We start from the raw sequence: 25,453 nt of genomic DNA on the forward strand, positions 1-25,453 counted from the left end.
TCATTACAACATGTGAATGTATGGGCATATTTCCGAATTTGACTGCAGCTCCAATTCTCCTCATACTGCGGGGTTCCTTGGATTTGGAGAAATGTGGCAGTGAAACTAACTGAGACCGAGCATCACTTATGCAGAGAGTCAAATGGCATTTGGCAAGAAATCCATTTTCATTTCTCCAAGCTGTTCTCATTATACACAGCTGCTTCATTAGCTCACTCTGGTGAGCAGTTTGATGAGAGTTCTTGTGATTGCAGATGGATTAAAATGAAGTTTATAGCAAGGAAAAAGAGAATGGAGGAAACAATGGCTGAATTGGACTTCACACAAGGAAGAAAACCATAATCTACCTTAGTAGGTGAACCCTGTGGTGGGGCTGCTCGTGAATAATAGAGCGAAAAGCCATAGACGAGTAAACGACAGGGAGATGAGCAACAGGGACACTGAGTTAAGTGCAAATTTACAGGCAATAGGATCTTCAGAGGCTCGACTTCCTTGACTTCTTGCAGAGTAATGGTTCTCCAGCCTCAGAATGACACTTCAGGTGGTCAGAAACACCTGCACCTTCCTCGATTAACACCATATCCCTTCTCAAGCTGCTGACTAAGCAGTGCTAAGTGCTACTGAATCACTATTTGCTTTAATTTTTAGTTTCCAGACCGCCAGGAGACTAGAGCCTTAAGAGAAAGATTAAAAAGGTCGGGCCAGCATTAGAAAGGAATTATTTGTCAAGGTATTGACAAGAATGAGCAGGAACCTGAGCTCCTATGGGCATAGAGTGCCCTTTATATCACACTCTGAAAATTAAGAATCAATTAATTAGTCATTATGTGAGCCAGTTCTCCCACATCTGTCAATTTACTTCCATGCTGAATTAGTTGTGCGCCCCCAAGTTCTTCATACCACAGATAAATTGGCACACCTGTGAGGAGCCCCATCAATGATGCCTGAGAACAAACATGAGCACGACTGAAACTGCTTCACATTATGCAATTTCTTTTCAGAGAGTACCTCATCAGTATCCTTTCTTAGTATGACCCTTTTAATGGTCAACTTGAGACTGTAAACTAATGAAGTTCAGAGGAATTCAGGTTCTAGTGTATGAGTCACAAAAGATTTAGCAAGCAGGTGCAATGTCTGATTAAGATGGCAAATGACATGTTTAAAAAAAGATTCTGTTACTTTTATAGGGGTGTTGGAAATCTGCACATAGTTTTGGTCCCTGTACCTAACAAAGGATATAATAGCACTGGAAGCAATTATGATTCACCAGAGTAATTTCATAGAGGGAAGGTTTGTTCTCTCAAGACAGGTTGGATAACTATTTCTTGGAGTTTAGATGAATGAGTGGTGACCCTAGGTCAGGGGTCAGTAACCTTTACCACTGAAAGAGCCACTTGGACCCGTTTCCCACAGAAAAGAAAACACTGGGAGCCGCAAAACCCATTTGACATTTAAAATGAAATAACACTGCATACAACATTTTGTTTTGCCTTTATGCTATGTATAAACAAACTATAATGTGTTGCATTTATGAAATTGATGAACTCCTGCAGAGAAAATGAAATTACATTTCTGCATGCAACAAAAACATTTTGAACTCCGAAAAAAAGACGTTGGGTTGAAGGTTACTTTTAAGTAAAATACTCAACGTCTATTTGAGTCCTTCTTGTATTTATGAAAAACGCCAAACTTAAATTTGCCGCCAGCAGCAAACCAAAAATAACGTCAGCCAGCTGTCAACCTGAAAAATAAAAGGACTATTTCACTGAACAATGAAAACATATGAATATACGTAAAATAATAGGCAATTAAAATATTTATCATACTTGGTCAGGTTGACTCACACCTGACAATGCAGTCGTATTCAGTAGGGATGGATCGATGCTTAGGGGAGTGACCGGGAAGGATAATGTGTTTTTTTCCTCTCTGTACTCACAGAAGCGTTTCCCAAACGATGTTTGCATTGCGATGATTGCAGAATGTAAATACTCCGAATTTATCATGTCGTGACCTTGTTTGAACTCTCTCAAATTGGGGAAGTGAGACAATGTGCCTTTCTGTAAATCTCTGGCAAGCACTGTCAACTTGCGCTCGAATGCCAAAACATCCTCCAACATGTGCAGGGCTGTACGTCCTTACCCCTGAAGAGCTGTGTTCAGCGTGTTCAGGTGCGCTGTCATGTCTACCATGAAGTGTAGCTTTTCCAGCCACTCTGGCTGTTCCAGCTCAGGAAACGTGAGCCCTTTGCTGCCCAGAAAAGTTTTCACTTCTTCCAGACACGCGACAAAGCGTTTCAGCACCTCCCCTCTGGACAGCCAGCGATAAAAACACGTTGTAGCGGTGTGCTACACGCAGTCAGTAAACTGCAGTCAAAGATAGCTTTATTCGAACTAAACAGCCTTGCTTTTAAGCCTCTCTCAACCCGCCCCCCATGGGCGCGGATGCTGCAAAAGACACGTACTCACAAACCCCCGTAGGCTATCTCCCTTAGCCTGAACGTTGGCTAATTGTGAGCCGGTTCGGATGTGTCAGGAAATGGGTCGCCACAACGTCTTATTTAGATTGTATAAGATCACCATAATCTTCAAATTTAGAATTACATTTCAAAAACTAACAACCTAACATAAAATACATTTTAATTAAATACTGACCAATTATTTCCCAAAGCAACAGGGAGCCGCAGCACAGACGTAAAAGAGCCACATGTGGCTCCGGAGCCGCGGGTTGCCAACCCCCGCCCTAGGTCCTAAGTGGGCTTGGCAGGATAGACACTGAGATGTCTTCACAAACAACGAGATATTGGAACAAATTAAGGGCTGGTCACTTCAAACTGAGGCATTAAAACGTATATCTTTCAGATGTTAATGAATACCAGGAATTCTCTGCCCTGAGGGCTGTGAAGGTCGGACAATCAGATACACTGTATTTAAAGTGGGGAGAGAAAAACGTTTGAAAGATAGAGGAATTGAGGGTTATGGGGAACCACCATAGAAGCAGAGAGGAGGCCAACTTAGCTATGATGATATTGAATGTTGGGGCAGGTTTGAGGGGACTGGTGGCCTACTCCTTCTAGTTTCATCTTACAGCACAGAAACAGACCAACAAATTCATGCCGTTCAGATGCCCATCCAAGCTGCCTGTGTTACGCTCATATCTCTGTAAATCTTTTCTATTTATATACCTGACTAAACATTATACTTATACCTGTTTCCATGGCTTTGTGTGTTCATTTAAGATGGTGCAAAGCCTCCTCTTGTGCAATTAAGAGGAAAAACCGGGAAGTAAATGTGTAATTATTCATATGTTATAATTGGACATTATTGACATACTTAAATACTTTTCAAATTTGACCTATTCTCAGCAGCAAATAATTAGGAAGACACAGTGGGTGTTGCAAGGAGAATAGAGAAGGAGAGTCCAGAACATTTGATACAATTATACAGGGGATAAGTGAGGCCTACACATTTTTGGCCTCTCTATTTCATGCAGGCAGTTCTTAGGATGGAGGAGTTAATCCTAGGTAGATTTTTGAAATGAAGGGATTGTCTAATGAGGAAAGGTTGAGAAGGTTGGGCCTATACTTATTCAGAAGAATGAGAATTTCTTATTGAAACGGGTGTGAGTCCAAATATGTATCAATCCTGTTATGCCAAGAGCATGTTTTCTTTGGTGGGCAAATACCGAATGGTGGGTTGTCCTTTTAACATGGAGATGAGGATGAATTAATTTCCCCAGAATTAGGAATTATTAACAAACAAGAGAACATCTGCAGATGCTGAAATTATTGGAATTTTTCTATTCCAGAGAGCTGTAGAGTTATTGGAAAATGTTTAAGACTGAGATTGATAGATATTTGGACTATAAAAGAGACGAGGTTTACAGGGAACAGGGAGGGATGAGGAACGGTGCCAAGATCAGACAAGCCACGTATGTACTGAATGGAAAGGCTGATTAAGAGACTGCTTTGTCTATTCCTCTTCTTTCTCTTATTTTCTTACATTCTCATTGCCAGCTTTCCCATTGTTTCCCTATTCTTTGAATATTAATTCATATTACTGAAACAATTATTGTAGCTAATTAATAGTAATCATTGTAGCTAATTAATTGAAATATTTGGACTGTATTGGATCATCGTTTCGAAGGTTAGTCCTTTTCAGTCTTTCCATTCTGCAGATTCTGAGGTTCACAAAAAGCTGAGTGTAAATCTAAGTGTGGCATTTTGAAATTGCTTCATCTTTTTGCAGTTAGCAGAATTGCTCTTTGCTCTTGTTCTTTGTAAAGGGCAAGTTCCATGTTCAGAGTGTGACTCACAGTGAGCTCAAGGGTTTGGAGGCAGAGGCTTCAGGTGGGCTTCCAGGTCCAATGTACAGATGACCATGTACTCCTCTGTTGGGTAGGCCGGAGGGCGAAGTGAGAGATATCAAGCCCCAACTTCATCTTAGGGCTAGAGAAGCTACAGCTTAAGACCGAGGTGTTGGACTAACAAGTCAATTCCAGCAGAGTTAGTGTGGTCAGCAGCCAAGCAAGCACAGAAGCAAGATTGAGTGGTTGGTGAGTACAGAATGGAGTGACCCTTCCACCAGGCTGGATGTCATGCACCCCACATCTAACTAATTCATACTTAGACATCTATAGTAGATTTTCTCATCTTTCAGTGCTCTGCTGAGAACAACATGAGCCTTTTCCAGACAACCCACATGCATGTAATTACACCTTGAACCATTTTGATGCTCCACTGCTCTAAATGTGTCAAAGGTTCATATGCATTCCTAAATGATGTACAAGGCTGGCCAGAATGCGCCAGTCAGAGCTGCACTGTTCTTTATATAAATCAGCCTAACTTCAAACAGTATACTTGCAGAAGGTTTAGATCCTAACTATCAAAATGGTTCTTTACAAACCTGCCTGGTCATCCACGCACAAACTCCCTCTCCCAGATTTTCACATATCTCCATCCCTCTAAATTTGTATTTAAGACATAAAATGCAAGCCCTCCTTCATTTGGACATTCTGGAAGAACTTGATTTGCTGGAATAAATTAGCTTGTAATTTGCTCCAACGTGAAGTCCTGCATAATAATTTACCAAAATCTTGTCTGTGTACCAGATTTCTGAACTGAAACAGATGCAAATTCAAAGTGGGATTAATTGTCATCTGCACAAGTACATTTATGCATGGCTGCAGTGAAAAACTTAACTTGCATCAGAACCACAGGAACATAGCATCTGGTGCATAGCATTCACAAGAAAAAAATAAATTAAGCATATTATGTAAAGATTATACAAGAAAGAACACAAAAAGACCAAACTCCCTTGTAGTGAAGGTGATCATAGCACAGGATTTCATGCTTCTGTACCTCCCTGCCAATGGTAGCCTGGATGGTGGGGAAGGATTGAGCTGAGTCCACTACTCATCCTACAGAATGAGAAGGAAATAGTTGCATTATATTGAGTTTCTCACTTATTTAGGATGATTAAATACTTTATATGTGCCTGAAGAGATGTTGCCGAAAGAAGAAAGAGCAGCTTTATTTGTCACATGTACTTTGAAATGTGTAGTCAAATGTGTTGTTTGCGTCAAATCAAATCAACGAGGACTGTGCTGGGCAGCCTGTAAGTGTTCTCATACTTCTGACACCAGCGTAGCATGCCCACAACTCACTGACACTCACCTGTACATCTATGGAATGTGAGAGGTAACCAAAGCACACGGTCACGGAGAGAACGTACAAACTCCTTATAGGCAGTGGGGGGAATTGAACCCCAATCTCACAGCTGGTGTAAATCTCTGCACTAATTACTACACTACCTTGCCACCCCCTTGCAGGCAAGTTCTCTTCTTCTATTCAAGTATTTAGAAGAGCACTTGAAATGCTATGGCAGAGAAGGCCTAAAGCTGAATGTGGGGAAATGGAATTAATGCAGGTGGCTACTGAATAATCAAAGAATCGGTGTGGCTCTATAATAGTTAGGTCTGGTTTAGTATTATTATTGTCAGATGTCCTGTGGTACGGTGGAGCAGTGGAGAAACTTGTCCTGCATACCATTGGTACAGATCAATTCATTGCAACAAAGCATTGAGATAGAACAAGGTAAAATAATATTGGAGTGCAGAATCAATGTTACAGAGAAAATGTATAATAATAATAAGATGCAAGGTCAGAACGAGGTAGATTGTGAGGTCCAGCATCTACCTTATTGTGCTAGAGAACCATTTAGTTGTCTTGTAACAATGGGATATTCTTGAGACTGGTGGAAGGTGCTTTCAGACTTTTAGATCTCCTGCCTGATGGGAGGGGTGAGAAGAGAGTGGATGGAGTCTTTGATTAATACTGGCTGATTTACCAAGGTGGCGAAAAGTGTAGACAGAATTCATGGAGGGGAAGCTGCTAATGACGTACTGGAAAAGATGGCAACTATTTCAGGACCATGCAGGCTGGAAATAGAGGAAATACCTCTTGGTGTTGTTCCTGTGCTGACTAATGATCAAGATAAAGGAAGATCATGAAGTTAGCTCTGTGAGCTTTTACACCACCTGAACAAATGATTAGGTTGAATGTCTTACCTAAAAGAGGGCAGTAAAAATTGGCAGCTCTTTAGTACAGCACTGAGACAGCTGCCTGGATTACATACTCAGTCCTGCTGAGAGGATTCACTTAACCTTCTGAATCGATAATGAAATAGTAATAACTGAACCAATGTAAGTTGAGAGAGGTAGTTAGCTGAAGGTGAGAACTGAGTCAGGGAAGTGTTGCAGTGGTGGGTAGTTGCAAGTTGGAGGGGGGAGTGAGGTTCTTCTCTGCCATCAGATTTCTGCACAGTCCATGAATTAACCCATTAACACTACCTCGCTTTCCCTCTTTTGCACTTAATCAAGACCAATGCAATATTCAGTGGTAGAAGGTCTGCAATATCCGACTCCTCATCAAAGGAGCTCAAACACAGGTGTCTTCCACTCTTCAGATATCTTTTAAAATGGAAGTTAAATCCACTTTGACCCAGTGGTGACAATATTTTGAATATTGTTTCTTACAATACGGATGTTTTGATTCCCACCCCCTCCCATACTGTACTGATTTTTTTCCCCTGAAGATGTTAACTCTTTTTCTCCTTTATTATCTCCCAAGATTGTGGATGGAAAACTCTGGTTCCAGTTGGACTGCGGCAATGGGCCTGGCATTATAGGCATTTCTGGCAGAGCAGTTAATGATGGGAATTGGCACACTGTCTTTCTGGATCTCAACAAGAATTTCACGAGCCTTGCACTGGATGACAGCTACGTAGAGCGTCGGAGAGCTCCTTTCCACTTTCACTTCCTCAGTATCGACAGCTCCATCTACTTTGGTGCCCAGGTGCCAGCTGCTCGTAGCTTGTCAAGCCAGAAAAAGACTCAAGTCTTGGGTGGATTTCAGGGATGCCTAGACTCGGTTGTCCTTAATGACAATGAGTTGCCACTGCAAAACAAACGCAGCCACTTTGCTGAAGTGGCAGAATTGACAGAATTAAAGCTCGGATGTGTCTTGTATCCTGACACCTGTGCCAGAGGGCCGTGCCAGAATGGAGGGAGTTGTGTTAGCCTACCATCTGGTGGTAAGTTTTAATATTGCAGTTAAAGTTCCTTCTGTCACTGAATAATCTAATAATGTATTTGAATGTCTCAAATATTGACATCTTTAGAAGTATCTAATTACCAGTCCAAGTACTTTTTATCAGATACCAGTTCTCTGTGTGCTAATAAATCATCCATAATAAATAAGTGCAAAATTAATGGGCAATTTAGAGAGCTGGAGACCAGCAGAGCCATGTGTTATATTCAGCAGGATAATGTATTACAGTAGTAATTCCACTGATTTCATGAAATGCAAATTAAATAATTACACTACACATGAAAATGGCAAAAGTATAATAGTTCAGATTTGTTTTCAGTAAAAGTCATGTTATTTTATTGTTTATTTATGATGTGAAGTGTGTTATCCATGCTAAAATCGTGGTCAAATGAATAGGAAGAATTACATTTGTAAGTATCACTTTGCTTTTGTTTCTTTATATGAAAGCATTTCATGTCACATAACGTTCAAAAAATTAAGTTTTACTCTCCCACTATCTGGCTATTTAGATCTGTGGTTTGTGTTTGTGTATGAAAGAAAGAAGAGAATTTGTGCATCTTGTGACACAGGTCACAGTCGAACATGGTCTAAGTTTAGGGTGACATACTAGAGAGCAACAAACTGCCAGAGGACTCAGTGAAGCAAGCAGAATCTGAGGGGAGAAGGGGAAGGACTTGTTGACATTTTGAGTTATTATACAGAATTCAAATGTCTCTGAACAAAGTCAGCACCCCTCTCATTATCAGATTATGGGGAAGGGGATACTTAAAAATGCTGGAAGCACTTTGACTTTAGCAGGATAATAGGGAATAACAGGAGAGTAAGCTTACCTGAATTTTAAAAATTAATGCTCTTTTCAGTAGGTTGCAAAGTGAGTTGGTGGAAGATGAAATGTACTTCAAGTTTATATTAGGCTTCACTATGGCAGTAGAAAAGACCACAGAATGGAGAGGGATTGAGAATTAAAGTGGCATACAGCACAGGATTACTCCCGCAGACTGAGTGCTGCTGCTTTGTAAAGCATCTGCATGTGCCAGAGCTGGCTACATCATTAATTAAGCTAAACAGCAATGCAGAGTTGGCCAGGTGTGTTCTGATCATGAGGCAGGAACATTTGGAGGCAGCCAATTAATGTCTCAAACCCAGCTCCTCGTGACTCAGTTTGATAATTTGCCAGAACAACTCAGCTACATTTTTTGCAGATGTGGAAATGAGCTGCACTCCAGTGAGGAGGAGCAAGTGACTGACCGGTTACCAAAGAACAAGAAAATAAAGCTTTAAGCTCACTCTTGAATCTTTTTCTTTGTTTTCCTTTTGGGTAGAGTGTCCTTTTCAAGAGTTTGATGTCGGGTATGTGAAGACCAGGGCCTGCCCAATGTAACCAAATGAGTATTACATCACTAAGGATGTCAGTCCAGGACAGCACATTGCCATTGGCTTGCTTACTGTTCCAGTGAATTTGGAGCTGTGTGGTATTTGTCCAGTGCCTAAGATGCTTATTGTAAGTAATCTAGGCATCAGAACATTTATGAGGACAGTGATCACTGCCCCTTTGTAGATCACAAGTTTTGTAACAGATCTAAAGTCTTGATCATGAGCCCTTTTCTTACTGAAGGCATTGGTGAATTCCAGCACCAATAAGTGACTCCTAAGTCATGAGCAACATTTTCCATGATCTCATCATGAATCTTGATTGTCGGTGCACAAGGTAGCGTAGCTGAGGCAGGTTGGTTGTGGACATTGTTCTTACAGATATTGAAAGTGAGGCGATCGTCCTAATTGTTTTAGCACGTGAGTTGATGCTGTTAGAGCTTTGCATCGGGAGCATACGCAAATGCAAGCATCATCTGCATATTGACATTCAACCAAAGGGCCTTGGTTCAATTTCCTGTTAGTTCTGAAGAAAAGCAACTCTCCTATGAAGGGGTTATTGGAGGTGAAGTACAATGACACAGCAAGGGAAGTGTTGCTATGATATGATGCTGGTCTTCATAGTGATTTACTATTACTGACTTCTTGGTTTGTATTGTGCGTTGTGTGGCAGCATGGAGCAAATGTAAGAGGAGAGGAATATCTGCAGGTAGCTGTGGTGAACTATGTGCCTGTCGGGACACGCCCCTGCTGACTGCTCCTGTGGCTCCTCCCACAGGCCCCTGTATAAAGGAGACCTGCGGCCTGAAGATCGGCCTCAGTCTCCAGGACCTTGTATGATAGACACTCACTCCTGGTTCCTTCTTCCAGTCAATAAAAGCCGATATCTCGCCTACGTCTCAGTGTGAGTTATTGATGGTGCATCAATTTTATTGACTGGAAGTTTTAAAACATGGAACCCGTTTTGCGTCCGGACCGGTTGGATTTGGACCCTCAAGACCCTGACGCGGCTCTCGCTTTTGAACACTGGCTTGCATGCTTCCAATCGTACTTGGCGGAGCTTCGTGCGACTGAACCCGCCGTTATGCACAGAATCCTACTCTCGAGGGTCTCCTCCAAAGTTTACTCCTTTATCCGGGACCTGCCGACCTACGAAGGGGCACTGGACGCCCTCAAACGACAGTACCTGCGGCCGGTGAACACCGTCTACGCAAGACATCGCTTAGCTACCCGGCAACAGAGGCCTGGCGAATCGTGCGCTGAGTTTCTCCGAGCACTACAGACACTCGTCCGACCTTGCGACTGCAAGACGCTCACGGCAGAACAGCATGCGGAGCTGCTGGTGCGAGACGCCTTTGTGACGGGACTGAGGTCAGTGTACATGCGCCAGCGGCTGCTGGAGAACTCGGATCTTACCTTAAGCTCGGCGATAGAGAAGGCCAACGCTCTAGAAGCTGCGTGGCATAACGCCGACGCTGTCCAGTCGCGCGATTCCCCGCCGGTTTCGTGGACGCCTCAGACCCCGCCACCGCCGGCTCCCGGGAGCGAATTCGCCAACGCCGCCGCCAGTCGCCATTCCACGAGCTCCCCGACCCAGACCACGGCTGTGGCCCGTAAGAAACTCGTGCTTTGTTATTTCTGTGGCCAAAAGAAACATCCTCGACAACGCTGTCCAGCGCGAGAAGCGACCTGCTCCAGCTGCGGAAAGCGGGGCCACTTCGCCAAGGTCTGTAAGTCTCAACCTCAAGCGGAGTGCAGCGCTGCGGGTGAAACGTGGGGGCCGCCATCTTGCGTGCCGGGATGTGGGCGGCCATCTTTGTCGACGTCAGCACGCCCCGCCCCCGATCCTCGGATGCTGACCGGGTACCCCGGATGTGGGCGGCCATCTTTGTCGGCGTCAGCATGCCCCGCCCCCGACCCTCCGATGCTGACCGGGTACCCCGACGGCGATCCAACTCTGGCCACTGTGACTCTCGACCAAAGCGCCCCACACCAGCTTGCAAGATCCATGATGGACATCCAGGTGGAGGGGCATTGGACTGGATGCCTGTTTGACACGGGCAGCACTGGGAGTTTTATTCACCCGGACACAGTGCAACGCTGCGGACTTGCTACGCGGCCGGTCAGTCGGAGGTTCCATTTGGCCTCTGGGTCGCAGTCCGCAGACATCCGGGCGGGTTGTGTAGCGACTTTGGTGGTGCAAGGCACAGAATATCGGGACTTTGAACTGCTGGTCATGCCTAATCTGTGTGCACCTGTGCTATTGGGGCTGGACTTCCACAGCCATCTCGAAAGTGTGACTATGGTATACGACGGGCCCCTCCCACCACTCACTGTCAAGAATCCTCAGTTTTGTGGGACTTCTTCACATACCCCGCTACTGACCACACACACACACGGACACACACATCCCATCCAGAACCAGGCCAACAGCTGCGCTACCGACACTTGCAGCCTCTCCACTCTCAAGATCCCTCCCCCACCGCTGTTCGCCAACCTGACCCCCGACTGTAAACCTGTGGCAACCAAAAGCAGGAAGTACAGCGCGGGGGACCGGGCCTTCATTCAGTCGGAGGTGCAGCGGCTGCTCAGGGAGGGGATCATTGAGCCGAGCACAAGCCCTTGGAGGGCCCAGGTGGTTGTTGTTCGGACTGGGCAGAAAAATAGGATGGTGGTGGACTATAGTCAAACCATCAATAGGTTTACGCAGCTTGACGCATACCCCCTACCCCGCATCGCGGATATGGTCAACCAGATTGCTCAGTATAAGGTGTACTCGACAATAGATCTGAAATCCGCTTATCACCAGCTCCCCATCTGCCCAGAGGACCGCCCCTACACCGCCTTCGAGGCGGGCGGCCGGCTCTATCACTTCCTGCGCGTCCCTTTCGGTGTCACGAATGGTGTCTCTGTCTTCCAGAGGGAAATGGACCGGATGGTGGACCAGTACCAACTGCAGGCCACATTTCCCTATCTGGATAACATCACCATCTGTGGTCATGACAGGCCAGATCACGACGCCAACCTCCAACGGTTTCTCCAAGTGGCCGCAGCTCTGAACCTTACTTATAACAGGGACAAGTGTGTTTTTGGTACCACCCGCCTTGCTATACTTGGGTATGTCGTGGAAAACGGGGTTATTGGGCCTGATCCCGAACGTATGCGCCCCCTGTTAGAGCTCCCTCTTCCCACCACTCTCAAGGCCCTCAGACGGTGCCTGGGGTTTTTTTCCTATTACGCCCAATGGGTCCCCCATTACGCAGACAAGGCTCGCCCCCTGGTCAAGTCTACCTCGTTTCCCCTCTCTGCTGAGGCCTGCGCGGCCTTCAACTGCATTAAAGCGGATATTGCCAAAGCTACGATGCATGCAGTGGACGAGACCGCTCCCTTCCAAGTGGAGTGTGATGCCTCCGATTTCGCTCTGGCTGCTACCCTTAATCAGGAAGGCAGACCGGTAGCATTCTTTTCTCGCACCCTCCAAGGCTCTGAAATTCAGCACTCCGCGGTGGAGAAAGAAGCCCAGGCCATAGTGGAGGCTGTTAGGCACTGGAGGCACTATCTTGCTGGCAAAAGATTCACTGTGCTGACTGACCAGCGCTCGGTTGCGTTCCTGTTCAGCAACCAACAGCGGGGCAAGATCAAAAATGATAAGATTTTGCGGTGGAGGATAGAACTCTCCACCTACACCTATGATATCCTGTACCGGCCTGGCAGACTCAATGAGCCCCCTGATGCCCTATCCCGGGGAACATGTGCTAGCACACAGCTCGACCAGCTGTACGCCCTTCATGCACAACTTTGCCATCCGGGGGTCACCCGATTTTACCATTTTGTGAAAGCTCGGAACCTGCCGTACTCCCTGGAGGACATCAGGACGATGACCAGGGACTGCCAAATTTGTGCCGAGTGCAAACCGCACTTCTACTGTCCTGACACGGCACAACTTGTCAAGGCCACCCGCCCTTTTGAACGCCTGAGTGTTGACTTTAAGGGCCCCCTTCCCTCCACTGACCGCAATGTCTATTTTCTCAGTGTTATTGACGAGTTCTCACGGTTCCCCTTTGCCATCCCCTGCCCCGACACCACTGCCATGTCCGTCATAAAAGCCCTGCGCCAGCTCTTCACTCTGTTCGGGTATCCCTGCTATATCCACAGTGATAGAGGGTCCTCCTTTATGAGTGAGGAGCTGCGCCAGTACTTGCTAGCTAGGGGCATTGCTACCAGTCGGACCACGAGTTATAATCCCCGGGGTAATGGCCAGGTAGAGCGGGAGAATGCCACAGTGTGGAAGGCCACACTTTTAGCCCTTAAGTCCAAAGGGTTGCCGGTCTCTCGATGGCAGGAGGTCCTCCCTGAGGCACTGCACTCTATCCGCTCTCTGTTATGTACGTCCACCAATGCCACCCCTCACGAATGCCTATTCTCTTTTCCCAGGAAGTCTGTCACTGGGACCACCCTACCAGTTTGGCTGACGTCCCCGGGGCCAGTGCTGCTCCGGAAACATGTGAGGAGCAATAAATACTCCCCGCTGGTGGAGAGGGTTCACCTTCTCCATGCGAACCCCCAGTATGCTTACGTGGTCTTACCTGATGGGCGGGAGGACACGGTCTCCATCCGCGACCTGGCACCCGCAGGTGCAGCAGACCACTACCCTGAAGGCTCTCCGGTAACTGTGAACCCTGCACCAGAGGTGACACCGTACTCACCAGGCCCTACACAGACTCCTCACGACACTTGTATACCGGGCGTTTCGTACGCATTTATACCAGGCGCCTCGCACATGCATGAGGGATCACCGGCGCCTAGTGGGCAAGAACACGCGCAACCCCCGTCCCCTGTGCAATCGCCAATGTTGCCGGCACCTATGCGGTCACAGCCGGTGCTACGTAGATCGCAGCGACAGATTCGACCGCCTGATCGGCTTGACTTGTAAGAACCTTCGCTACATGAGGACTTTTTCAAACGAAGGGGGGGTGAATGTGGTGAACTATGTGCCTGTCGGGACACGCCCCTGCTGACTGCTCCTGTGGCTCCTCCCACAGGCCCCTGTATAAAGGAGACCTGCGGCCTGAAGATCGGCCTCAGTCTCCAGGACCTTGTATGATAGACACTCACTCCTGGTTCCTTCTTCCAGTCAATAAAAGCCGATATCTCGCCTACGTCTCAGTGTGAGTTATTGATGGTGCATCAGTAGCTGAATTTCAGATGCATGATTTGCAGTCCTTCCCAATTGATGGAGTTAAAGGTTTTAATGAAGTTGAAATGTCACTTATAGTGACTGGTGTTGCACAATGCATTTATCTTGGAGTTGCTGAACAGTGAAGATTGTGTCTCTGAATAGAAGGAATCCAGACTGTGAGAAGGCAGATTTTTCCTGTGGCATGCAGTAGTGAGAACTTTCTGTGACTAACACAATCAGGATTGTCTCCCTTCTTAAAGATGGTCACAATAGGTGTGAGGTCTTCTATTATGGGTAAGATCCCAACAGGACGATCTGCTCACAGATTTACAGGGATCATGTTCAGTGTGGATTCTGTCCACTATACACTGTGCGTATTGATAAGAGAAAGGCATTGGTGGCTCCTCTGTCCTTAATGAGTTTATCTTTGTTTTTAGCTTGTGGGGGTGGGTGGGGGCAGGTTAGGGTGTGGATCAGTGGTTATTGTTGATGATGTTTGGCTCTTGGTAAGAGGTGATAGGCAACTTTTACAGCATATTGGGCTCTGATGGTGAAGTAGAAATTGTTTTGACCTAATCTTTTTCTACAATCTGAACTCAGAACCACTGCAATGTTGCCAAGTAAAGGATAGTTTATCAGAATAAGCAAAACATTCAGAATCACTGTATTCTCCAGTCTCCTCAAATATTTATTGTCAGCTTCAGGAATGTGAACAGAGGAATTGGTTGAAGAGGTCAGATAAATGACACATTCTTAACTGAGGGGAAGAAAATGAGACAAGAATCTGACATGAGGGCAAAGCCAATGGTCCAGTTTCATGAATATCTACAATTTGTTTCTATGTCCTGAGACAAAGAGTCTGCCAGGCTCACATTGTAATGTATCAGGCATAATATACTGAAATTCATGCTTTTCTACTTAAACAGGTTATCAGTGCAACTGCCTATCACAGTTTACAGGGAATCGATGTGAAACAGAAGTCACGGTTTGTTACCCAAACCCCTGTCAGAATGGGGGCTCCTGCAATCCAATTGGCAATGATTTTATCTGCAGCTGCATGGAAGGGTTTGTTGGTCTGATGTGAGTTTGTATACAATTTACTTCCTTACTGTTTAATACTGTACCCAACATTTCATTCTGCTTTGTTGCCCGAGCTCTGAGTTTGAGGTACAATTTAGTTTTGAAGTATCTGACAACAGATGAAGGTCAGTCGCTGTTAATTAGAAATTTTTAAAAAATCTAACTGTTAGAAGAGCTCAGTGGGTCAGGCAGCAACTGTGGAGGGGAATGGACAGTCATCTACCTTTCTGATCAGATGAAGCCAGTTTAAAGTGTTATGTATCCCGTAACTGGATAACTCACCAGCAAAGATAGAGAGGTCCGTTGGAGTCTGATGGCACTATTTTCGAATGTTTTATTCATAAAGGGGGCACAAAATTAAGGTTAAACCAAACATTCAGAACATATACATCGGCCAAACTCAATCTAAAGCGCGGGTATAGCAATAATCATCATTAAGAAATAATCTCGACTGTTGTCTAGGGGATAATATATTGTCCTTTGGAAATATAAAAGTCACTCAGGAGTCTGCAGGCTTCAGTCTTTTTGGGGAATCGCTGGGTTTCACGTGTTTTAGAGAGATTGAGGAGAAACGACAAAACTTGCCCGGGTCTTTGACGAAGCAACTCTGTTGAATCAGGGGAGCGTTGTTTTCCTGTTATTAGTTCGAAGTCCTTCTCGGCATCATCAGCCACCCGCTCCCCAGGCAGAGAAGTTACGGAGCGCACGTGGCTTTTGACTGGCATCCAGCTATCACGGGAGCGCTGAGCGATCGAGTCCTTCTGGTGCGTCTCTCTGGGGTACCGCCTTCTGCAGTCCCCTTTTAGCTTGACTTGCAGAGTTGTAGATGTCCATCAAAGTAGGGTGATGCAATCCCCACCCCCACATTGCCCGAGGGTGTCCATATCCATGGTAGCTGTCACGTAGCAGGGTCATGCCCTCAGCACAGGTGTCTCTAAGAGCAATGGCCAAAACCATTACATTGTCTCTCATTTTCCTGGGTCCGAGACCCGAATTAATAGTGCTCTTGCGATTCTCCGGAAGGAGGGGGCTGCTCCCGCCCTTTCGGCCCCTCAGAGCTGTGGTACATTCATAACAAAAGAGATGAGGGTAAGGAGCAAAGCAAGAGCAGGCAAGTGATGGTGGATCGAGATGACAATAGGTGATAGGCTGATAGAGGAGGGAAGAGTGGGAAGTGATACAGAACCTTGGAAAAAGTTTTTCAAGGCAGTGTATGTGGAGGCAACAAAAGGCTGCGGATGATGTATCTGATTGAAAAGGAAGGTGAAGCAGGGACACATAAGGGAGGTGAAGAGAGCATATGGGAAGAATAGTGTTGAGAGTGTGTGGGTGATGGGTGAGAGTGGAAAGTAACAGATTGATACGGTATCAGTGTATGTAGAAGAAACTGGGTGGAGCAGAAGGAGAGAAAAGAGGGTGAGCACGTTAACCTAGAATTGGTGAATTCAATGTTCATGCTGTCAGGTTTGGACTATCCACAATATGAAGTGCTGTTCCTTTAGTTTGTATTTAACCACTTCCTGGCAGTGAAGGAGGCTGGAAAAACCAGGTCAGTGTAGTAATTAATTGATCATTAAAAAAATAGAGAAGCTTGCAAAAATATTCAGAATATATCATGGCATAAGCTTGAATATTGAGACCAATGGATTGGCTGATTGTTAAGTTGGTTTATGGTACACTTAGTTCAAGTTGGTATTACCGAGCAGGTTTTTCACTAAATCAATTTATGAGAAATCAGTGAAAAGTTATTTAATTTTATCCATCTCCAAATAACAAAAAAAATTAGGAATGTTCTGCAGCATTGAACAAGCTAGCTGTAACATTATTATTGTGTTAATTAAAAATTTAGTACATGTTTTTTTTCAAGTTTTGAAGCAACAAATTCTAAGCCTATCAATGGAAATGAACCTAAATAAAAGAATCTCTAATAAATGCATTGTCTCAGTGTAACAAATAAAATAGCTTTTGCCGCCTGAATGAAAGTTGTTCCTTTTCCTACAGGTGTGAAGAAGACATTGATGAATGTGAAAGAGAGGAGTGTCAAAATGGAGGAACATGCTTAAATACATTGGGCTCATTTCAGTGCAACTGTACTTCAGGATTCATAGGCTTCTACTGTGATCTTAGGCCAATGGTCGTGCCCAACATACAACCTGGACATCCCTATATCGGAAAGGAGGAACTCATTGGAATAACCATTGTGTTATTAGTTCTAATGTTACTGGTGATACTTTTTGCAATTTTCCGCAAGAAAGTCTTCAAGAAGCATGCACGAAACAATGTTACCCTCGTACAGGACCCTGCGACGGCAGCACTACTTAATAAGCCTAATGGCATGCAGTTCAAAGTTATTAGGAATAATGGTGATAGCCGTAAGATTTATCAAGAAACTGGTGGTCCTCCTCAAGTGCCAGTCAGACCTATGGCTTATACCCCATATTTCCATAGTAACTCGAGGAACAATTTAGACAAAATGGATGGAATGGGGATAGAACACCAGGAAATGAGTACTTTCCACCCTGATTCTCCTCGACTGCTGACTACACGTAGAGGTGTTGTTGTGTGCAGTGTCGCCCCAAATCTCCCATCAGTTACTCGATCTGTCTCTGACTGTGATTCGTTGAGAAAGAACACGTGGGATACAGAGAGAGATGGTAATGAATGCTATTTTGTCCTTGTTTATAGAAGATAAGATTTCCTGCTTGTCTTATAGTTTTGTCGCTATTTCTCCTTGTGTTTCCTTTCCTTTGTATCTCTCCTAACCTCAGAGCTCACTTCCACGTTTCACTTAGAAGCATGAAGCGAATGAATTACACAGCTCTGTAATTCTACTGTCATTTGTTCTGTGTAGCATTCAACAAGGGTCAAATGAGTTTAAGGTCTGCTCTCTTTCTCAAGGTGATCTTTTTAAGGTGAAGTTTGCTAGTCAATTGGATTGTCATTTTTCACCCAAGGATATTTATCCATGAGTGTGGATACTTTGAAACTACAAATAGGATGCTATTTTGTTAATTGAATAACTTCTATTTAATCAGGTATGTTAAATATAACTTTAAGTATGCACAGTATGCTGAAAAGGGAAATGTTTTAAATTATAGTTAGACAAACTGCAAGTCAAGATCTTTCTTGAAATAGTATGCTTAGAATACAAATGTTTATTAAGGGCTTAGTATGATAATGCTTACATTTTTCTGTAAATGTTAGCTTTTACAACTATAACTGATGATAGGATTGGAGACTCAAATGTGGAACTCTGTAACTTATGAGTCAAATATTATTAAGAATCTGACACTTTGTATATGATTTTTCAACCTGTCTCTATAATATTTACATATTTTGGCATTATACATTTATACAATATGTTAAAATGCAATTTCCTACACGAAAATTTAATTAAACATCCCTTGATAGTAATTTTAGTAACTTGATTCCTTAACTATTGAACTCCTTAACCATCACAAACAGTATAACTCCTTGACCCTGTTATTTTATCACTTACTTTACTCTTGTCACATGTAATTATTTTTCTTTAATAAATATGTCTTTGATTCTGTACAGTATGGTACAAAACCTACTTTTAAAAATGCTTTTTACCCAGGATTTTCTTATGAACTTAAACTTATTAAACTGTTGAACTCAATACCTTAAAGCTATAGGGGATGCAGACTCAGTTGACACTTTCAAATGCCAGCTCAAAACTTATTTATGTAGCTTTGTTTTTAACTGATGACTCTTTGTTTTCAGGTGTGCACTTTATCCCATTGTAAAGCACTTTGAACTAAATCATTTGTATGAAAAAGCTCTATGATAAGTTATTATAATTATTATTAGAAAATACCTCTAATTAAGTTTCTTTATTTAGAACAAATTAATGAACCTAGATTTTAATTACAAGTGTCTTTCTTCTCTAAGTATATATTGCATATCCCATGTACCTGTTAAGTCAAAAATCCCAGGACTAGTTATATTTCCTGCAGTTAGGCATCCTTTCATTCTCGCTTCTGATCGTACCTAAATCTGAAATTCAATCAGCGAGATGTAAATAGATTCCTTTCTTCTGCTTTCTGAGTTTTGGGTTCATTGATACTTTCTTGTTGGTAGAGAGAGGTATTCTGATCCTGGGATCTGCTCTGTTAGCAGCCTTCAATCACAGCGTTCATACTTGGTCTGGAGTTCTTGTTTTTCCTGATGCTACTCATGTCCAGATATTTACAATTTAATATTAACTTGCATATAATTGTGGAAAATACTGAGTCGTCCAATGTTCTAGTCTTTCCCAATTAGGAATGTTCCTCACTCATTCCCTTTGGTTCTTCTCCTTCTCTGACTGCTTCCCTCTAAGGGCTATTCCTATTCCCTACTGTTCCACCTGCTCTGCAGATGATGAGAGATTGTAACCAACAGCCATTTGATTTGGTACACCCAGGTGAAAACCATGATGCACAAATCTCATCTATTTTCCAAACAGTAGCTTCTGTGGAACAGTAATCGGTAGTACGGAAACATTTTTTCTTTGGCTAAATCTATGTGAATATTCATTCTCAGAGTTACAATTCTCTTCATCTGGATATTCTGAGTAAAGAAAAGTCATTATTTTCCCCGGTTGTTGCTACCTTCCATTTTATCTTCAATTATAAAAGGACAGTCCTTTCAATGAATTTGGTAATTCATATGTCTTTGCTTCCAAGGTTCAGTTTGTATCTCTTGTAAAATACTGTGCTGTATGTCTAAATATTAAAAAAAGGAAGATTTTACAGTAGAAGATATTCTTATGTAGAGATTGAACAGTCCAATTAGGCCAAAACATTGGGAACATTCTATCATATTTCCTTAGTGAATAAAAGAAGGCTGACTTTGAGTAATACTTTTAAAAAATGAAAAAGCACCATTCGAATTCCACAAAGCAGTAACCCATTGCCTTATTGCTCTACTTTACTAGTTTGGAGCAGGGCTTCCAACCTTTTTTATGCCAAGGATCCCTACCATTCACCGAGGGGTCCATGGCCCCAGGTTGGGAACCCCTGGTTTAGAGCATCAAAAGTCAACAGTAAATCTTACCCTGTTAGCATCCCCTTCCTTTCTCTCCCCATATACTTCCATAGATTAGGACATCATAACCCTAAAAGAAAACACAAAGTACACTGCAGATGCTGTGGTCAAATCAACATGTACAAACAAGCTGGAGGAACTCAGCAGGTCGGGCAGCATCCGTTGAAATGAGCAGTCAACGTTTCAGGCCGAGACCCTTCGTCAGGACTGAAGAAAGAGGAGGCAGGGGCCCTACAAGGAAGGTGGGGGGGGGGGGAAGGTGCCAGGTGAAAAACCAATCAGAGAAAAGATCAAGGGGTTAGGGAGGGGAAGCAAGGAGGGGGTAGGCAGGAGAGGTGAAGAAGGAATGTAAGGGGAAAGCACTATGTGTAGTACAAGAAGGCAGAATCATGAGAGAGGTGATAGGCTGCTAGAAGAGGAGGCAGAATAGAGTGTGATAGGGGAAGGGAGAGGGAGGGAATTACCGGAAGTTGGAGAATTCAATGTCCATTCCAAGGGGCTGGAGACTACCCAGACGGTATATGAGGTGTTGCTCCACCAACCTGGGTTTGGCCTCATCATGATAGTAGAGGAGGCCACGTATGGACTTATCCGAATAGGAATGTGAAGGAGAGTTGAAGTGGGTGGCAACCAGGAGATCCTGTCTGTCGTGGTGGACGGAGTGGAGGTGCTCGACGAAGCGGCCCCCGATCTGCGTCGTATCTCGTCTTTCCCTACACCTTCTCTCTTACCACCATTTAGGGCCCCAAACAGTCCTTCCAGGTGAGGCAACACTTCACTTGTGAGTCTGTGGGGGTAATCTATTAGATCCTGTGGTCCCGGTGCAATCACCTCTACATCAGCGAGACCTGACGCAGATTGGGGGGCCGCTTCGTCGAGCACCTCCACTCCGTCAGCCACAAAAGACAGGATCTCCCGGTTGCCACCCACTTCAACTCTCCTTCACATTCCTATTCGGATAAGTCCATACGTGGCCTCCTCTACTATCATAATGAGGCCAAACCCAGGTTGGTGGAGCAACACCTCATATACTGTGGGTAGTCTCCAGCCCCTTGGAATGAACATCGAATTCTCCAGCTTCTGGTAATTCCCTCCCTCTCCCTTCTCCCATCCCACTTTCACTTTACCTCCTCTTCTAGCTGCCTATCACCTCTCTCATGATTCTGCCTTCTATTACCCATAGTGCTTTCCCCTTACATTCCTTCTTCACATCTCCTGCCTATCCCCCCCCCCGCTTCCCCTCCGCCATCCCTTGATCTTTCCTCTGATTGGTTTTTCATCTGCACCTTCCCCCTCCCCACATATTCTTTATAGAGCCCCTGCCCCCTCCTTCTTCAGTCCTGACAAAGGGTCTCAGCCCAAAACATTGACTGCTCATTTCAACGGATGCTGCCCGACCTGCTGAGTTCCTCCAGCTTGTTTGTACGTGTTGATATAACCCTAAAAGATGCTGAAAATATTAACTCTGTGATTTCTCCCTCAATGGATGCTGCCTGACCTGTTGGTTGTTTCCAGTGTATTTCTGTTTAATGTGCAGATTCCCAGCATTTGCATTTCTTTATTCTGTTGGGAAATAAGCTGTGTTTGATATTCTGCTGAATAAATTTGCATTTGTATATTGCAACAATGATAGTATTTAATAAAACACTTACAAGTAAAATGTGACCCATTTGCTATTCGGTGTCAGAACTGCAGAGTATAGCAGAAAGAATGAATGAGCTTTGCTAACTCCGTTTATCTTCTTGCTGTAGGAAAGACCGACATTGTTGAGGATGCTGCAGGCTTCACGGCGAGTACAAAAGGCAGCAGTTCCGAAGTCCAATCCCTCAATTCCTTCCAGTCTGATTCATGCGACGATAATGGTAGGACAGGTTTACAACCTTCTTCATTTATTTTAATTCCCACTTCTTATCTGTGTTTTTTACCTCTAAGGTTTGACAGAAAATAAAATGTTTTTTATGATTTCTGTTCCTTCTGCAAATTACATATTGAGGAGTTATGACTTCTTATAATTGCTGGCCAGATAAAAGTGTAATGAACTCATGATATATACTCATTTTTCCAGCCTAGTGCATTTTAATGATTGATTAATTGTTTGAAAATAATTGAACTCACCGAGGTAAGACATGCCAGTGATAGGAAATGGGATGCAGTTTCACTTCTCTAATAATAGTTTGCATAGCCTCTTCTAGAGGTTCCAGGATAACTCTGAGGCAGGGTGAAATCTCTGAGTAGGGGGAGGTGGAGATTTAGCAACGTTGAGAACATAATGACCAGGTTGCTGACAAATTCAACAAAAGAGCTGACATTGACAGTATTCCTTTCTCCTGCTACCTCCAGTCAGACTGAGTGGGCAACGGACTCTCAGTCTGGTAGGTCTGTTGCTCCAGACCATATCTAGTCTTTGGATATCAGGGTGGAGGGTTGGAAAGGGGTAGTAAGGAGATGGAGATGAGCGTGAGTTGTTTGGATAATGGGATGGGTGCTGATATCAGATATAAAGGTGATGGAATTAGACTGAACATAGGGCAAATGGGTAGCTTGGGAGACAGAATTACTCTTGGTGGAAATGCACTTAATTCTTTGATCAGTTGCAAGGTTTCTTTACCCAACATTAAGCTTAAGACAGAGCTATAATATAATATTATTTAAATTTAAGACATACAGTATTTACCTTGTATTAAAACATAGTATGGATATGATGGAGGAAGATTGGTCGTAAGTGCTTCATTTATATTTTTATCGCTCTTCAACATGGGCATCTCAGGCAAGGCCAGAAATATCTATTCCTGTCTGTGCATGGAAGGTGGATGCAAGCCACCTTCTATTTCATATTTTGAGGGCTTTTTGGTTGCTTCAGATAGAAGACAAGTTTTATTACTTTGGTGCTGACATTACAAGACCTAGTAAGAGTACATACGTGTGAAGAGGGTTTCTTCTTTTTTGTTAACTAGCAGGAATGCTAATTTACTGATAACGAGAATGGTATTCCTTTGTAAACCAAATGGGGATTAATGTTCTTTCTTCTGAGTCTGTAAGCTTTAGTTGACGGGCTTTTGGGCAGATCGGCGCGAGGGGGTCGAGAGAGAGGACGCAATGCTCTAAGCTGGGCTTGGATCGGACCCCAAAGGGGGGTCCGAGGCCGGGAGATTCTCCGAGGGGGGGGGGGAATGAAGCTAGATGTGCTTGGTTGACCACTCGGAGGGTCCTGAGCTGTTTGGAGAGTCGAGGAGCTCGGAGGGTCCTGAGCTGCGAGTCGAGGAGTTCGGAGGGGATCGAATGGTGGCCAGAAGACTTCAGTAATTGAGCTCCAACGGCTGTGCACGAAGTGGTTTGGACTTTGATAAGTTTGGCGCCTTTTCTTTAATTTTCTCTTCATATATACTGTATCATTATTAATCACTTAGTTATAGTAACCTTTATAAATTGTACTCATTTAATCGCATATGGTGTACTGTCTGTTTTTGGGCGAGGCGGGGACATCACACAGCATCCACACCAGCTGATTACCCAGTTTGGCGGGGCCGAAGGCTGCTCCCCCTAGACGAGAACGAGCTGAGCGAGCCTGAGGCGACCCAGGGGGTTACATTGACGACACTGGAAGAACTCAGCAGGTCAGGCCAGCATCTATGAGAAAAGAGTAGCTGATGTTTCGGGCCAAGACCCTTCATCAGGAATGGGGGGGTGGGGGGGAGAGAGGTCCGAAGCCCAGTAATAGAAATAGGAGAGGGGGAAAGGCTCAAGGCACCAGGTGGAGAACCAATCAGAGGAAGGATAAAGGGGGGAGGAGATAAGCATGAAAGAACTGTAGCAGAAAGTTGAAAGGGGAGAGAGGCAGAGAGGGACCTAGGATAGGGGGAGGGGGAGGAAATTACCAGAAATTGGAGAATTCAATGTTCATACCGCCAGGCTGGAGGCTACCCAGATGGTAGATGAGGTGTTGCTCCTCCAACCTGAGTTTGGCCTCATCATGGCAGTAGAGGAGGCCATGTACGGACATATCTAGATGGAAATGAGAGGCAGAGTTCATGTGGGTGGCAACCGGGAGGCCCTGTCTATTGTGACGGACGGAGCGGAGGTGCTCAACAAAGCGGTCCCCCAAGTATTGCCTCACCTGGAAGGACTGTCTGGGGCCCGGAATGGTGGTAAGGGGGGAGGTGTGGGGACAGGTGTAGCATTTGCGCTTACAGGGATAAGTGCCGGGTGGGAGTTCTGTGGACCAGGTAGTCGTGGAGGGAATGATCCCTGCGAAAAGCTGAGAGGGGTAGGGAGGGAAAGATGTGCAGGGTGGTGGGGTCCTGTTGAAGATGGCGGCAGTTGAGGAGGGTAATGTGTTGGATCCGGAGGCTGGTGGTGTGGTAGGTGAGGACAAGGGGAACACGGTCCCTGTTGTGGTGACGGGAGGATGTGTTAAGGGCTGAAGTGCGGGAGGTGGAGGAGATGCGGGTGAGGGCATCTTTGATGATATTTTTGTGTGAAGACCTAGTAAGGCTAGCTAGCAAGAAATAATGAACAGTTTAAACTGCTTTGCACCACTTCTTGGAAATGGTGAATCATTTTTGGATTTGCAGACCATTTTTATGCTGAATTTGTATTCTGTGGGCAGCAGAGCCATCTCTGCTTATTACAACATTGTCACAAGGTGGCACTTTACAGACTGTATTGTTTCTTTACTTCATGAAAACATTTAAATTATTATGATATTTATAACTCAGGAAAAAACAAATGCATGAGATAAAAAAATTTCATAATTTCTTCCTATTACATTGATTCTTGCAGTTAAATGAACAAATTAAATTAAATTAAACAAGTTAAATTAACTACAGTAACAATAGTTTTTTTTCTATAAGCCATTCGTAAACCACAATATCTAAGGAGTGTTCTTTACCAACTTTTTTAATTTCAAAATTACTCTTTACAGTATACTCAGCAAACAAAATCAGTATACATTTACTGTTGCTTTCATTATACCATCAATTCAAAACACTTACACAATACATGAATGCCACTTAGGTTTCCTCTTCAAAGAGTGAGCCACAAAGAATTTGGAAGGCTGTAACTCAAAGCCCAGCCCTTCAGTGTTCTGTGGTGGCAGGGTCAAGACATGTGAACCTTCCTTACAAAGCTTTTGTGAAGGCTATACCAAGCTTCAGTGCATCCTACATGTA

At 44.2% G+C, this 25,453-nt stretch overlaps 1 protein-coding gene across 1 annotated transcript in view; it reads left to right on the forward strand.

Moving 5' to 3' along the window:
* fat3a (FAT atypical cadherin 3a) overlaps positions 1-25,453 on the forward strand; it is a 570,475-nt gene that overhangs the window by 528,339 nt on the left and 16,683 nt on the right. Inside the window, exons 24-27 of the mRNA XM_059964604.1 lie at positions 7,127-7,589; positions 15,083-15,236; positions 17,238-17,890; positions 22,037-22,147. Of these exons, the coding sequence (XP_059820587.1) occupies positions 7,127-7,589; positions 15,083-15,236; positions 17,238-17,890; positions 22,037-22,147 (1,381 nt within the window). The remainder of the gene's footprint in view (positions 1-7,126; positions 7,590-15,082; positions 15,237-17,237; positions 17,891-22,036; positions 22,148-25,453) is intronic.

Source organism: Hypanus sabinus, chromosome 3 (genome assembly GCF_030144855.1).
Source record: "Hypanus sabinus isolate sHypSab1 chromosome 3, sHypSab1.hap1, whole genome shotgun sequence".
NCBI classification, from domain to species: Eukaryota; Metazoa; Chordata; class Chondrichthyes; order Myliobatiformes; family Dasyatidae; genus Hypanus; species Hypanus sabinus.